The 15,241-nt window shown below is 52.7% G+C and overlaps 1 protein-coding gene across 1 annotated transcript in view; it reads left to right on the top strand.

The window, feature by feature from the left end:
- Positions 1 to 277: 277 nt before the first annotated feature.
- The window catches only part of LOC311203110 (scavenger receptor cysteine-rich type 1 protein M130-like), a gene marked incomplete at both ends in the record, with an annotated part of 35,101 nt that continues 20,137 nt past the window's right edge, over positions 278 to 15,241 (top strand). The window contains one exon of the mRNA XM_084277745.1: positions 278 to 410. Within this exon, the coding sequence (XP_084133871.1) occupies positions 278 to 410 (133 nt within the window). The remainder of the gene's footprint in view (positions 411 to 15,241) is intronic.

The raw sequence follows: 15,241 nt of genomic DNA, 5'->3' as shown, positions 1-15,241 counted from the left end.
TGGTAGAGTAAGTGAGTGATGCTATTTGGCTAGTTGGGGTAAATGGGTGTTGTACTGGTTGGCTACTGATTCCTGTTAGGATCAACAGGCTGCCACTGGAGTTCAGAACAGGAGTTGAGAAAGTGGCTGGAAGGTCATTGCACGTTGTTCAGGTTTGTGGAGAAGCAGCGATGAGAATAGGGCTGGTCCTGAGGCAGCTCAGGCTGATGCTCCTCCTGGTTTGTTGGGGATTGAGTGTAGAATGGAGTGTGCAAACAGGAAGAATCATTGTGGCTTAATGATTCTGGTTCAGGTATTGGACAGAGCGACCAGAGGCGATGCGCTGCTGGACCTGGTGCTCACCAACGTGGGGGACATCACTAAAGGCGTTAAGGCTGGAGACAGCCTGGGCTGCAGCGACCATGACCTGGGTGAGTTTGGATCTCAAGGAATGTGGGGCTGGCAAAGAGTGGGATCAGGACCATGAACTTTAGAAGAGCAAACTTGAGGCTGTTTAAGGACTTGTTGGCCAAGATCTCCTGGGAGGTGGTCCTTAGAGACAGAAATGTTGAGGACAGCTGGCTGCTCTTTAAAGATGCCTTTCTGAGAGCTCAAGGGCTCTCTGTCCCTCTCAATAAGACAGTGGGCAGGAGGGGCAGGAGACCAGCATGGCTAAGCAAGGACCTGCTGGTCAAACTGAGGGAAAAGAAAGGCAAATACAAGCTCTGGAAGCAAGGGTGTGTTGCCTGGAAAGAATCCAGGGATGCTGTTGGGAATTGCAGAGCTGGGATCAGGAAAGCCAAGGCACAGCTGGAACTGAACTTGGCGAGGGATGTTCAAAACAACAAGAAGGGATTTGACAGGTACATTGGCCAGAAAAGAGAGCATCCCCCCTTTGGGGGTAAAGCTAAAGGAAGGAAGGTTTAAATTAGATATTAGAGGGAAGTTTTTTACAGAGTGAGTGGTGAGGGGCTGGAAGAGGCTGCCCAGAGAGCTGATGGATGCCCCATTCCTGTTGGTGTTCAAGGCCAGGTTGGATGGGGCCCTGGGCAACCTTGTGTAGCTCCAGGCCTGGAGGTTGGTGTCCCTGCCTGTAGTAGGGGGTTGGAACTCTGTGATCCTTGGGGTCCCTTCAAGCCCAGACCAGTCTGTGAGGCTACGATTCTATGATCTTTCACTCCCTTCTAGCGCCCTGAGCTGTTTTCTCCCTTGGGCTCAATTGATCTTCCAGCTCGTGTGTGAAGTCTTTGTTCTTCTCACTTCATGTTTTAATTTCCTCAGCCTTTTAATTTTGCTGACGTGCTCCCTGGTTTGTCTGGGTTTGAGGTCCATCCACACGAGTGGCTGGGCAGTGATGTGCTGCAGGATGGATGGAGGATGTTGTGGTTCAAGGGGAAGTCACTGCTGGTGACAAACTCCAGCAAAGCCAGAGCGTGGTGAGGAGAGGAGCTGTGCTGTGTGGGGGGACGGGGCTGCTCAGCAGAGGCCATGAAGGGTCTGGAGAAAGGGGAGAAAAAGGATTTAAGGGCCCTGGGACACATGGTGCAAGGATCTGGGGTACAGGTAGTGTTTTCCTCCATCATTCCTATCTACAGGCAAAGAGGAGGGATGGAATGAGAGGAGTCAGGAAATTAATCCCTGGCTCTGAGCATGGGGTGAGAAGCAGAACTTTGGGTTCTTTGACAATGGGCTGGCACGAGCATCACCAGCCTTGCTGTCTAGGTACACAGGGAGGCTGTCCAGTATGACACCCCCATTACAGAGGCAGGTGTGCGTTCAGACACCCCGGTACAGAGACAGGCTGTCTGTTCAGGCACCTCAAGTTCAGACGTGGGCTGTCCGTTAACACAGCCCTGGTACAATGACAGGGAACTGAGATACCCCCAGTATAGAGGCAGGCTGTCCTTTATAGCACCCTGGTACAGAGGAACAGGGTTCCAGACACACTCGGTACAAAGTCAGGCTGTCCTTTGCAGCAGCCCTGGTACAGAGGCCAGCTGTCAATTACGACACCTCTGGTACAGAGTCAGGCTGTCCATTCGTCACCCTGGTACAGAGGCAGGCTGTCCATTGTGACATCCCAAGTACAGAGACAGGCTGTGCATTAAGACACCCCCAGTACAGAGGAAGGCTTTTGATTACCACACACCCTGTACAGAGGCACCTGGTGCAAGACACCCCCAGTAGAGAGGGAGATTGTCCTTTATAGCACCCAGGTACAGAGGCACGGGGTACAGGGCTCCACGGACAGAGGCAGGTTGTCCATTGTGACATCCATGGCACACAGGGAGGTTGTCCATCATGACAGAGGAAGGCTTCCTATTCTGGCATCTCATGTACATGGCTGCGGGGTTGCAGACACACCTCTTCCACAGGTAGGCTGTCCGTTACCACACACACGGTACAGACACACAGGGTACAAGATAGCCCTGGTTATAAGGGCAGGCTGTCCTTTACAGCACCCTGGTACAGAGTCATGGGGTGCCAGACACACCCGCTACAGAGACAAGCTTTCCATTACAACACCCCTGTTACATGGGCAGGCTGTCCATTACCACACAGCCTGTGCAGACACACAGGATGCAAGAAACCCCTGATACAGAGGGAGGCTGTCTTGTACAGCACCCCAATACAGAGGGAAGGGGTGCTAGACACATCCTGTACAGAGGCAGGATATCCATTACGACACACCTGGTACAGAGGTAAACGGTCCGTTATGACACCCCCAGTACAGAGGCAGGCTGTCCATTGTGACATCCACAGTAGCTGGGGAGGCTGTCCATTATGACAGCCCTGGTACAGAGACAGGTTGTGCATTAAGACACCCCCAGTACAGAAGAAGGCTTTAAATTCCCACACACCCCTTATAGAGACTTATGGTGTATGTCACCCCCAGTATAGAGGCAGGTTGTCCTTTAGAGCACCCTGGTACAGAGAAATAGTGTGTGAGATGACCCGGACAGAGGCAGATCGTCCATTATGACACCCCCAGTACAGAGTCATGCTGTCCATTACGACACACCCCGTACAGACACACGGGGTGTAAGACAACCCCAGTTTAAGGGCAGGCTGTCCTTTACTACACCACAGTACAGTGCCATGGGGTGCCAGACACACCCTGTACAGAGGCATGGGGTGCCAGACACACCCTGTACAGAGGCATGGGGTGCCAGACACACCCTGTACAGAGGCATGGGGTGCCAGCTACCCCTGCTCCAGAGGCAAGTTTTCCATTACAACCCCCCCAGTACAGAGGCAGGCTGCCAAATACAACACCCCCTGTGCGGACACACAGGGTGCAAGAAACCCCCATTACAGAGGCAGGCTGTCCTTTAGTACACCCCGGTACCGAGGCAAGGGGTGCTAGACACACCCTGTACAGAGGCAGGCTGTCCATTCTGACACACCCAGTACAGAGGTAAATGGTCCATTATGACACCCCCAGTAGAGAGGCAGGCAGTGCACTAAGACACCCCCGGTACAGAGGACGGCTTTCGATTACCACACACCCCGTACAGAGGCACCTGGTGCAAGACAACCTTGGTATAGAGGCAGGTTGTACTTTAGAGCACCCTGGTACAGAGGCACGGGGTGCGAGGCTCCATGGACAGAGGCAGGCTGTTGTGACATCCCCAGTACAGAGGCAGGTTGTTCATTGTGACATCAACAGCACACAGGGAAGTTGTCCATTATGCCATCCGCCTTACAGAGGCAGGCTGTCTATTCTGGTACCCCATGTACAGATGCATGGGGTTGCAGACACACTTCTTCCACAGGTAGGCTGTCCGTTATGACACACCCGCTACAGAGGCAGGCTGTCCAATACCACACTTCTGGTACAGAGGCCGGCTGTCCATTGTGACACCCTGTACAGAGGCACACGGTGCAAGACACCCCCAGTATAGAGGCAGGCTGTCCTTTATAGCACTCTGGTACAGAGGAACGGGCTTCCAGACAGACCCAGTACACAGTCAGGCTGTCCTTTGTGGCACCCCATGTACACAGGACAGTTGTCCATTACGACACCCGTGGTACAGAAGCAGGCTGTCCTTTGGGACACCGTCAGTATAGATGCAGGCTGTCCATTGCCACACACACGGTACAGACACACAGGGTACAAGACACCCCTGGTATAAGGGCAGGCTGTCTTTTAATGCACCACGGTACAGAGGCATGGGGTGCCAGGCACACTGGGTGCAGAGGAACGGGGTGCCAGACACACCCGCTACAGAGACAAGCTTTCCATTATGACACCCCTGTTACATGGGCAGGCTGTCCATTACCACACAGCCTGTGCAGACACACAGGGTGCAAGAAACCCCCATTACAGAGGCAGTCTGTCCTTTACAGAACCCGGTACAGAGACAAGGGGTGCTAGACACACCCTGTACAGAGGCAGGCTGTCCATTATGACACACCCAGTACAGAGGTAAATGGTCCGTTATGACACCCCCGGTAGAGAGGTAGGCAGTGTGTTAAGACACCCCCGGTACAGAGGAAGGTTTTCGATTACCACACACCGCGTACAGAGGCACCTGGTGCAAGACAACCTTCGTACAGAGGCAGGTTGTCCTTTAGAGCACCCTGGTACAGAGGCATGGGCTGTGAGATGACCCAGACAGAGGCAGGCTGTTGATTGTGACATCCCCAGTACAGAGGCAGGTTGTTCGTTGTGACATCCATGGCACACAGGGAGGTTGTCCATTGTGACAGAGGAAGGCTGTCTATTCTGGCATCTCATGTACATGGCTGTGGGGTTCAAGATACACTTCTTCCACAGGGAGGCTGTCTGTTATGACACACCCGATACAGAGGCAGGCTGTCCAATACCACACTTCCGGTACAGAGGCCGGCTGTCCATTGTGACACCCTGTACAGAGGCACACGGTGCAAGACACCCCCAGTATAGAGGCAGGCTGTCCTTTATAGCACCCTGGTACAGAGGAACGGGCTTCCAGACACACCCAGTACAAAGTCAGGCTGTCCATTGCATCACCCCGGTTACAGAGGACAGGCTGTCCATTATGACACCCCCAGTACAGAGGCAGGCTGTCCATTGTGACATCCACAGTAGCTGGGGAGGCTGTCCATTATGACATCCCTGGTACAGAGACAGGTTGTGCATTAAGACACCCCCAGTACAGAAGAAGGCTTTCAATTACCACACACCCCTTATAGAGACTTGTGGTGCAAGACACCCCCAGTAGAGAGGCAGGTTGTCCTTTAGAGCACCCTGGTACAGAGGCACAGTGTGTGAGATGACCCAGAGGCAGATTGTACATTATGACACCCCCAGTACAGAGGCAGGCTGACCATTATGACAACTGTGGTACAGAGGCACCGGGTGCAAGACGCCACCAGTACGGAGTCACGCTGTCCATTACAACACCCCCAGTATAGAGGTAGGCTGACCGTTACCACACACCCTGTACAGACACACAGGGTGCAAGACACCCCCAGTTCAAGGCCAGTTGTCCTTTACAGCACCCCGGTACCGAGGCAAGGGGTGCTAGACACACCCTGTACAGAGGCAGGCTGTCCATTAGGAAACCAGTGGCAGCGAACCAGGCTGTCCATTGTGACACCCCTGGTACAGAGGCAGGCTGTCCATTGCCACATCCACGGTACACAGGGATGCTCTCCATTATGACATCCCCAGTAGAGAGGCAGGTTGTCCTTTATAGCACCCTGGTACAGAGGCACAGGGTGTGAGACTACCCGGACAGAGGCAGGTTGTTCCTTGTGACATCCCCAGTACAGAGGCAGGCTGTTGATTGTAACATCCCCAGTACAGAGGCAGGTTGTTCATTGTGACATCCCCAGTACAGAGGCAGGCTGTTGATTGTGACATTCACCTTACAGAGGCAGGCAGTCTATTCTGGCATCCCATGTACAGATGTACGGGGTTCAAGACACGCTTTCTCCACAGGGAGGCTGTCTGTTATGACACACCTGGTACAGAGTCATGCTGTCCATTACGACACACCCCATACAGACACACGGGGTGTAAGACACCCCTGGTTTAAGGGCAGGCTGTCCTTTACTGCACCACAGTACAGAGGCATGGGGTGACAGACACAGCTGGTGTAGAGGAACAGGGTGCCAGACACACCCGATACAGAGGAATGGGGTGCCAGGTACCCCTGCTCCAGAGTAAAGTTTTCCATTACAACACCCCCAGTACAGAGGCAGGATGACAAATACAACACCCCCTGTGCAGACACACAGGGTGCAAGAAACCCCCATTACAGAGGCAGTCTGTCCTGTACAGCACCCTGGTACCGAGGCAAGGGGTGCTAGACACACCCTGTACAGAGGCAGGCTGTCCATTCTGACACACCCAGTACAGAGGTAAATGGTCCATTATGACACCCCCGGTAGAGAGGCAGGCAGTGCACTAAGACACCCCCGGTACAGAGGAAGGCTTTCGATTACCACACACCCCGTACAGAGGCACCTGGTGCAAGACAACCTTGGTATAGAGGCAGGTTGTCCTTTATAGCACCCTGGTACAGAGGCACGGGGTGCCAGGCTCCATGGACAGAGGCAGGCTGTTGTGATATACCCACTACAAAGGCAGGTTGTTCATTGTGACATCAACAGCACACAGGGAAGTTGTCCATTATGCCATCCACCTTACAGAGGCAGGCTGTCTATTCTGGCACCCCATGTACAGATGCACGGGGTTCCAGACACACTTCTTCCACAGGTAGGCTGTCTGTTATGACACACCCGATACAGAGGCAGGCTGTCCAATACCACACTTCTGGTACAGAGGACAGCTGTCCATTGTGACACCCTGTACAGAGGCACACGGTGCAAGACACCCCCAGTATAGAGGCAGGGTGTCCATTATGACACCCCAGAACAGAGGCAGGCTGTCCATTGTGACATCCACAGTAGCTGGGGAGGCTGTCCATTATGACATCCCTGGTACAGAGGCAGGTTGTGCATTAAGACACCCCCAATACAGAAGAAGGCTTTAAATTCCCACACACCCCTTATAGAGGCTCATGGTGCAAGTCACCCCCTTATAGAGGCAGGTTGTCCTTTAGAGCACCCTGGTACAGAGGCACAGTGTGTGAGATGACCCAGACAGAGGCAGATTGTCCATTATGACACCCCCAGTACAGAGGCAGGCTGACCATTATGACAACTGTGGTACAGAGGCACCGGGTGCAAGACACCACCGTGATGGAGTCACGCTATTACAACACCCCCAGTATAGAGGTAGGCTGACCATTACCACACACCCTGTACAGACACACAGGGTGCAAGACACCCCCTGTTCAAGGCCAGTTGTCCTTTACAGAACCCCAGTACCGAGGCAAGGGGTGCCAGACACACCCTGTACAGAGGCAGGCTGTCCATTAGGAAACCAGTGGCAGCGAACCAGGCTGTCCATTGTGACACCCCTGGTACAGAGGCAGGCTGTCCATTGCCACATCCACGGTACACAGGGATGCTCTCCATTATGACATCCCCAGTAGAGAGGCAGGTTGTCCTTTATAGCACCCTGGTACAGAGGCACAGGGTGTGAGACTACCCGGACAGAGGCAGGTTGTTCATTGTGACATCCCCAGTACAGAGGCAGGTTGTTGATTGTGACATCCCCAGTACAGAGGCAGGCTGTCCATTGTGACATCCCCAGTACAGAGGCAGGCTGTTGATTGTGACATTCACCTTACAGAGGAAGGCTGTCTATTCTGGCACCCCATGTACAGATGCACGGGGTTCAAGACATGCTTCTTCCACAGGGAGGCTGTCTGTTATGACACACCAGGTACAGAGTCATGCTGTCCATTACGACACACCCCATACAGACACACGGGGTGTAAGACACCCCTGGTTTAAGGGTAGGCTGTCCTTTACTGCACCACAGAACAGAGGCATGGGGTGCCAGACACACCTGGTGCAGAGGAACGGGGTGCCAGACACACCCGATACAGAGGCATGGGGTGCCAGGTACCCCTGCTCCAGAGGCAAGTTTTCCATTACAACACCCCCACTACAGAGGCAGGCTGCCAAATACAACACCCCCTGTGCAGACACACAGGGTGCAAGAAACCCCCATTACAGAGGTAGTCTGTCCTTTAGTGCACCCCGGTACAGAGACAAGGGATGCTAGACACACCCTGTACAGAGGCAGGCTGTCCACTGTGACATCCACGGTACACAGGGATGGGGAGAAGAATGGGAAGACAAAAGGTAAACTTTATGGGTTCACTTCAGAAGAGTGTACTGGGACAGAGAGCGGAGGGGGAAATCACAACAGCACTTAGGTTGAAATATGCACAATGGGTGACACACACGGCAGCTTCTCGCCTGATGACCAAAGAACCACACACAACCGACCACCATGAGACCTTCCCAGAGACACATCACCGTGTAAACACTAATCAGAAAGTAATTCTGTCTTGTTCACACACATTTCCAAACCCACCTGTGATGGATTGAGCCCAGACTAACCCTAACCCTAACCCTAACCCTAACCCTAACCCACCAGACATTCAATCATTGCCCCCACAGTGGGCTGGGAGAGAGAAACAGAAGAGTCAATGTAATAAAACCTTTGGGCTCAAGATACAAAGAGCATCAAAAGTGAAGGAAAACCCAGGGCCTCAGCGCCCCACCCCCAACAGAAGTGGTGTAAAGGCAGTCACTGACCAACTCTCACCTCCCACTGACTGATGCCCAACCAGGCTCCCCTTGGAAAGAAAGCCCTGCCCAGTTTTATCTCCAAGCATGATGTCATGTTGATGGAATAACCCCTTTGGTCAGCTTTGTCCCCTCCCACACCCTTGCCAAGCCCCAGCCACCTCCCTGGGATGGGCAGAGTGAGAACAGAGAAGGCCTTGATGCTGTGCAAGCCCTGCTCAGCAATAGCTAAAGCATCTGTCTGATCTCAGCACAGTTTGGGTCACAGATCTAAAGCAGAGCACTGTGCAGACTGCTGGGAGGAAAACCAACTGCGTGCCAGCCCCAGCCAGCCCAAAGATGCTTCTCCACCCCCTCTCTGGGCAGCCTGTTCCAGCCCCTCGCCACTCTCTCTGTAAAAATCTCCCCCCTAATATCCAGTCTATACCTTCCCTTCTTTAGTTTTAATTCACCCCCCTTGTCCTGCCATTATCTACCCCTTTAACAAGCTGATTCCCCTCCTGTTCATCTGCTCCCTTCAGGGACTGGGAGGCTGCAATGAGGTTCCCCCACAGCCTTCTCTTCTCCAGGCTGACCCAGCCCAGCTCCCTCAGCCTCTCTCCATAGGGGAGCTGCTCCAGCCCTCTGAGCATCCGAGGGTCCAGGTGCCCCCCCCGCCTGATGGACCCTGGGGGCCAGTGTCCTTCCCTTGCACTGACTGGGGACACCAGCAGGTGCTGCAGAGCAGTGGGACCCTGTCCACTTCTCTCCATCCCATTGCTTACAGCTGCACTGCTGCCCCTGGCTCCATGGCAGGGGAGGATGCTGAGCTCTGCAGGGCTTCTCCAGAGGCATTCCCTTGCCCTGGCCATGGGTCTCCAGAGGAAAAGGCCTGAGTGCCTCTGGCACCTGCAGGGATGGGTGGTGGCTGTAATCTCCTGGAGCAGGTTTTCCATCCAGCAGATGGGCTCTAAAGGTGGCTTTGCCAGCAGCCAAGTAGATCCATTAGCCTCTTCCTGCTCTTGTTCTGCCTCCCTCAAGCTGTGCCAGGGAATTCCAGCTGCTCCTGAAGGGCTCCCTCTGAGGAGGTCTTCTAGCTGTCCCTGTGGCAGCTCTGTCTGTGGGACAGGGCAGGCTGCTGCCTTTCATGCTGCCTGGGGACAGGGTGAGTCTGTGTTTCCAGGTGACATCAAAGCTCCATCCACTGGAGCCACACACACACACTCCTCACCCACTGAAGTCCTGCCCACCACAGCCCTGCCTGCCACCCCTTAGCCCAGCACCCTTTGGAGGAAGGCCTTTGGGGTGCTGATCCCCAGGCATCCCTGTGCCCAGCAGCCCTCAGGCCCTCTCCCTGCCCATGGTGGCCATGCACAGGGCACAGCTGCCTGGCATCCTTGACATCTCCTTGGCCACCCAGCTCCTAAGGACAAACCTGGTGCTGGATACCTGGTGCTTTTCCTGGGGTGTAAGTGTGTGTAAGTGGTGTAAGCATCCATCTTCAAAACTGCTAAAAGTCCTGCAATAACTCCCTTAAGAAATGTGCAAGAGCTGAAAGATGACTCTGGTCAGAAACATCCCCAGGTAGCCCTCTAGCAGCCCTAGTAACCTTGGAATCAGGACACTCCTTGCCATAGGAATGGTCCTAACAGTGCCTGGTATCATTTTCACGTTATACCAGCATCCAGCTTTGAAAATGATAAATGTCCAGCAATAGTTCCAAACAAACTATAAAGGGCTGAAAGATGTTACTGGGCTGAAACCTCCCAGGGTAGCCTACTAGCAGACCAGGTTACCTTGGGTCTCTGGTCATTCCTAGCTGTGGGAATCGTCCTAAAATTGAGTGACATCTAACTCCAGCTCTACTAGTGTCTACCTTCTAAACTGCTAAATGTCCAGCAATAATTCCCAAACAAAAGGGACAAGGGCCTAGAGAGGTTCCTGGCCTGACACCTCCCTAGGTAACCCACTAGCAGCATGACTAACCTTAAGGATCAGCACATTCCTAGTGAATGGAACAACCCTAAAGGTGCCGGACATCTATGAAGGGCCCTACAGTCCTCCACCTTAAAAACTGCTAAAAAGCACTAATAGCTCCAAAACAAATACAGCGAGGGATGACAGAAAATACTGGCCTGAAACCTCCCCATGTAGACTACAAACCGGAAAACTAATTTTGGAGCTCAGGGATTTCCTTGCCAATGGATCAGTCCTACCAGTGCCTGACTTCATTTTCAGGTTCTACCAGCATCTGCCTTCAAATATGCTATACGTCCTCCAGCAGCACAACAGAAAATGAGTGTGGGCTGAAAGATGCTCTTGGCATGAAACCTCCTCAGGAACTTGACGAGAAGCACCAGTAACCATGGGGCTCAATGTGTTCCTTGTTCAGGGAACTGTCCTAAGACTCCCTGATATCATTATTAGGCACGACGAGTGTCCATCTGGGAAACTACTCAATGTCCAGCAAAAGCTCCCAACAAAAGGTGGGAGGGCCAAAAGATGTTCCTGGCCTTAATCTCCCCAGGTAGCACACAAAACACCCCAAAACACAACAGGTACTAAATACAAGAAGTCAAATCTCCCTGCAGTAGGCATCAGAGCATGTGAGGCTGAGGATCTGGGGGATTTCAGAGAAGAACTGGGCAACAGCAGCTCCCGTATGTCTGCAAAGGCCAGGAGGAGGAAGTGGGGAATGAAGCTGCCCTTGGACATTTTCTGTCTCTTTGCAAGAAGACCTCTGCAAGGAGAACAAGGCAGTGAGAACTTAGGGCACTCCTCACTGAGCTAAACATTCTCATTGGAGACCCAAGGACTGCCTCTCCCTGTTCTACTAGAGATTATAAATGTCCTTTTTGGGAAGTCTATTTCCTGCATGTTGAGGGTGCCACTGTCTGTATGGGACTCTTATGTGAGCTCTCCAGGTGTCAGTTTGTCCACGGAACAGAGGGTCTATCTTTTTTGATACATATATTGTATACATTGTGGTTTCCACTTCCCCCAACTGCAGAGCAGAGCTTTTCCTAGTTTTGGTCTTGTGAAACATCGAAAAATGCCCAACTGCTCACCTAAATCCCTTCCTTTCACAGGGGGCAAGAGTACTCTCCCTGTCCCTGCCTGGGAGTTCTGCTTCATGGGGAGACAAGGAAAGGTGATTGTCCTGCCCAGCTCTGGTTTGATCAGGAGAAAGGACTCTGCTGGACACAGGGATTTCTCCCCAGACAAGGGAGGGAACGTCAGAGATGAGATCATAGAGTGATCCCCATGAGGCCTGAGACACCAGGAGGGAGCCTAGAAATACTGGTCTTGTGCTGAGCTGGGCTTCACTCCTGCAATGGAGGGAGCTCATGGCAACCCAGCAGCGCTGATGTGAGACAGCTCTGGCCAGGAGCAGCTCCTCTGCCAAGCACACAGGGCTGGGGACACTGCCTGTAGGCACCAAGGGGAGACCTGTGAGGCTGAGAGAGCTGATGGATGCTGAGAGCTCACTGGAGGAGAAATCTCCACAGCACTCTCCCTGGTATGTCTGTGGGTGAGAGGTAAAGAGACTTTGCTTTGAATTTTCTGCTCTTCTGGACTGGGTGGGGTGTGGGAATTGAGTTTTTCTTGATAACTTAGAAGGCAGCAGTGCAAACACATTTGGTCACAGGAACTTGTCAGACACTCTGTTGAGCTCTGCACACACAGAGGTTGTCCAGGGCAGTGCCCTGCTGCCATAAGTGGTCTGCAGAGCAGAGTTGAGCACAGGGCAGGTTGGATGAGGTCTGTGAGCACAGAGCAGGAGGTGACATGGGCAGAGAGAAGCAGCTCCAGGGACAGCTCCAGGCAGCAGAGACATGGCAAGGAAGGAGAAGGAGCTGCTCCCAGCAATGCCCTGGCAGTGAGGATTTGGTACCTCTCTGACATCCCCCACAGTGCAGAAACTTTCCCTCACTGACCCCCAATTTTCTGCCACTCAGCACAAACGCTGCACCCAGAGTACCAGGGTTTGAGGATGAGTCCCCTCCTTGGCAGCCCAGCCCCCAGTGAGGAGAAACGCCTGCGTGCCTGTCTGTCTGTCTGTCCCTGTCCTTCCTGCCTTGGCTGGAGCCTTTCTCGCTGTTTCCCCTCCTGTCCTTGCTGCCTTTGTCCCAACATTACTTGGGGGTCTTGGCATGTCCATTGGTGGAACTGGGACTGAGCTGACCCTCACTTCAGGATCCCCAGCTCTAAGACTGAGGACTTCCTGAGGGTTGCTCTGGGCTGCAGGCTGCCTGCAAAAATTGGACCACTCTCCTAGGGACTCTTGTGCCCCAGAGAGGAGCCCCATGCAGAAGACATCTCAGCACTGAGACCCTGGCAATGCCGCTCATCGCCTGTGTCTGTAGGCGGCTGCAATGAGCCCTGTGTGTCCCTGGCTGGGAGAAGGGAGCTGAGATACTCTTTGGGTAGGATGAAACATTAGGAGGGCTTTGGAGCTCTGCCCTGGGAGACTGGATTCTTCAGCTCTCTGTGGGGTCCAGTTCATTCTACAGGGAAAACCAGGGTGTGATCACAGAGCACCCAGCAGAAGGTAGCTGAGACCAGGGCTGATGGACAGAGCAGCTCTCCCCACTCTGCAATCAGGGGAAGGTTTCACTGGCACTGCAGCAGCAATGTCAGGGAGTTCTGACAGGAGAAACACTCCTCAGTTGCGGTGAGGAGAAAAACCAAAGCTCCAAAGCTCTGCTCTGCCCTCAGCTGAAACTGGAGTGTCAGTGCTGAAAAGCTCATTCCTATCCACAGGGGATTTAGTCTGAGATCACACCATCCTTCTATTTACTGACTGCTGCCAGGCAGGACTGAGCTCGCGAGAGCCACAGCTGACCCTCCTCCCAGCAGTGGCACGCTCAAGCCAGCACAAAGCAGACCTGCCAAAAGGGACCTGCCAATACTCCTCCTGAATACAGAGTCAAAATGAGGGTATTCAATAAGAATTTGAAGAGGTTTTCTTTAAAGAAGAGTTCCCTGATTTCTCACCATGCCTTTTCCTCCTTGGACAGGTCTCCACACTTGACAGCAGGAGATGTCCAACAGCAGCAGCTCCATCAGCCAGTTCCTCCTCCTGCCTTTTGCAGACACATGGGAGCTGCAGCTCCTGCACTTCTGCCTCTTCCTGGGCATCTACCTGGCTGCTCTGCTGGGCAATGGCCTCATCATCATCACCATAGCCTGTGACCACCACCTCCACACCCCCATGTACTTCTTCCTCCTCAACCTCTCTCTTACTGACCTTGGCTGCATCTCCACCACTGTTCCCAAATCCATGGCCAATTCCTTGTGGGACACCAGGGCCATTTCCTACACAGGATGTGTGGCTCAACTCTTTTTCTTTTTATTTTTGATCGTCACAGAGTTCTGTGTTCTCACTGTCATGGCCTATGACCGCTACGCTGCCATCTGCCACCCCCTGCACTACGGGACCCTCCTGGGCAGCAGAGCTTGTGTCCACATGGCAGCAGCTGCCTGGGCCAGTGGGTTTCTCTTTGCTGTGCTGCACACAGCCAATACATTTTCACTGCCCCTCTGCCATGGCAATGCAGTTGACCAGTTCTTCTGTGAAATCCCCCAGATCCTCAAGCTCTCCTGCTCAGATGCCTACCTCAGGGAAATTGGAGTTCTTGTGTTCAATGTCTGTTTATCTTTTGTGTGTTTTGTGTTCATTGTGGTGTCCTATGTGCAGATCTTCAGGTCTGTGCTGAGGATCCCTTCAGAGCAGGGACGGCACAAAGCCTTTTCCACCTGCATCCCTCACCTGGCTGTAATTTCCCTATTTCTTATTACTGCTGTCTTTGCCAACCTTAAGCCCTCCTCCTTCTCCTCCCTCGTTCTGGAGCTGGTAGTGTCATTCCTTTACTCAGTGTTTCCACCAGCAGTGAACCCTCTCATCTACAGCATGAGGAACCAGGAGCTCAAGGATGCCATGTGGAAACTGATGACTGGGTGGTTTTTTTCCTTCTAGTTTTTCTATAGCTATAAAAACATGGTCCGTGTTCATCCCGTTCCTAGTGCAGGATCTCCTGGTCTTGTGGACCCAGACATTGTGTAATGATGATCTGTGCTCTCTTTGCATCATGTCTGCCTGCAAAAGGACAGAATTTGTTCTTTTTTTTTTTCTTACATTTATAAATAATTTACAAGCACAGTTTCCTCAGCTGAATCACTGAACTACTTGTCTGGAATGGCAATGCTTTCCTACCATTGCAGAAAAGGTATTTCCTGGACTGTTACTCATGTCAGCAGAAGAAATACTCACCTTCCTTTCTATGTGAATTACCGCCAGTCTGTCTCTGTCATCTCCCTCATCATTCAGGAGTTTTCCACCTCTCCTGATGATACAGCCATGACTAAGGACATCTTTTCCACAGATGGGCTGGACGTATGCATTTCAGTTTGCTCACAGGTTTCCACCTCCTCTTGTTCTTTTCTCCTTCAGATGCCGTTCAGCTCTCTGGTGTCTGTTTTGAGCTTCAGAGAGATGGAAAACATCCCATCCTTCAGAAGTCTAATGAACTGTTCTATCAGAAGGTCAGGGTGTTGATAAGTGACCTTTCTATGTATCTGATCAAAACTGTTCTGGGAGAGAATCTCCTCTGGAAGCTGACCC

The sequence above is a fragment of the Gallinula chloropus genome (assembly GCF_964237585.1).
Source record: "Gallinula chloropus genome assembly, chromosome: 35".
Lineage (NCBI taxonomy): Eukaryota > Metazoa > Chordata > Aves > Gruiformes > Rallidae > Gallinula > Gallinula chloropus.
Note: the sequence above shows the minus strand (reverse complement) of the source record. Positions and strands in the feature narration are given on the sequence as shown.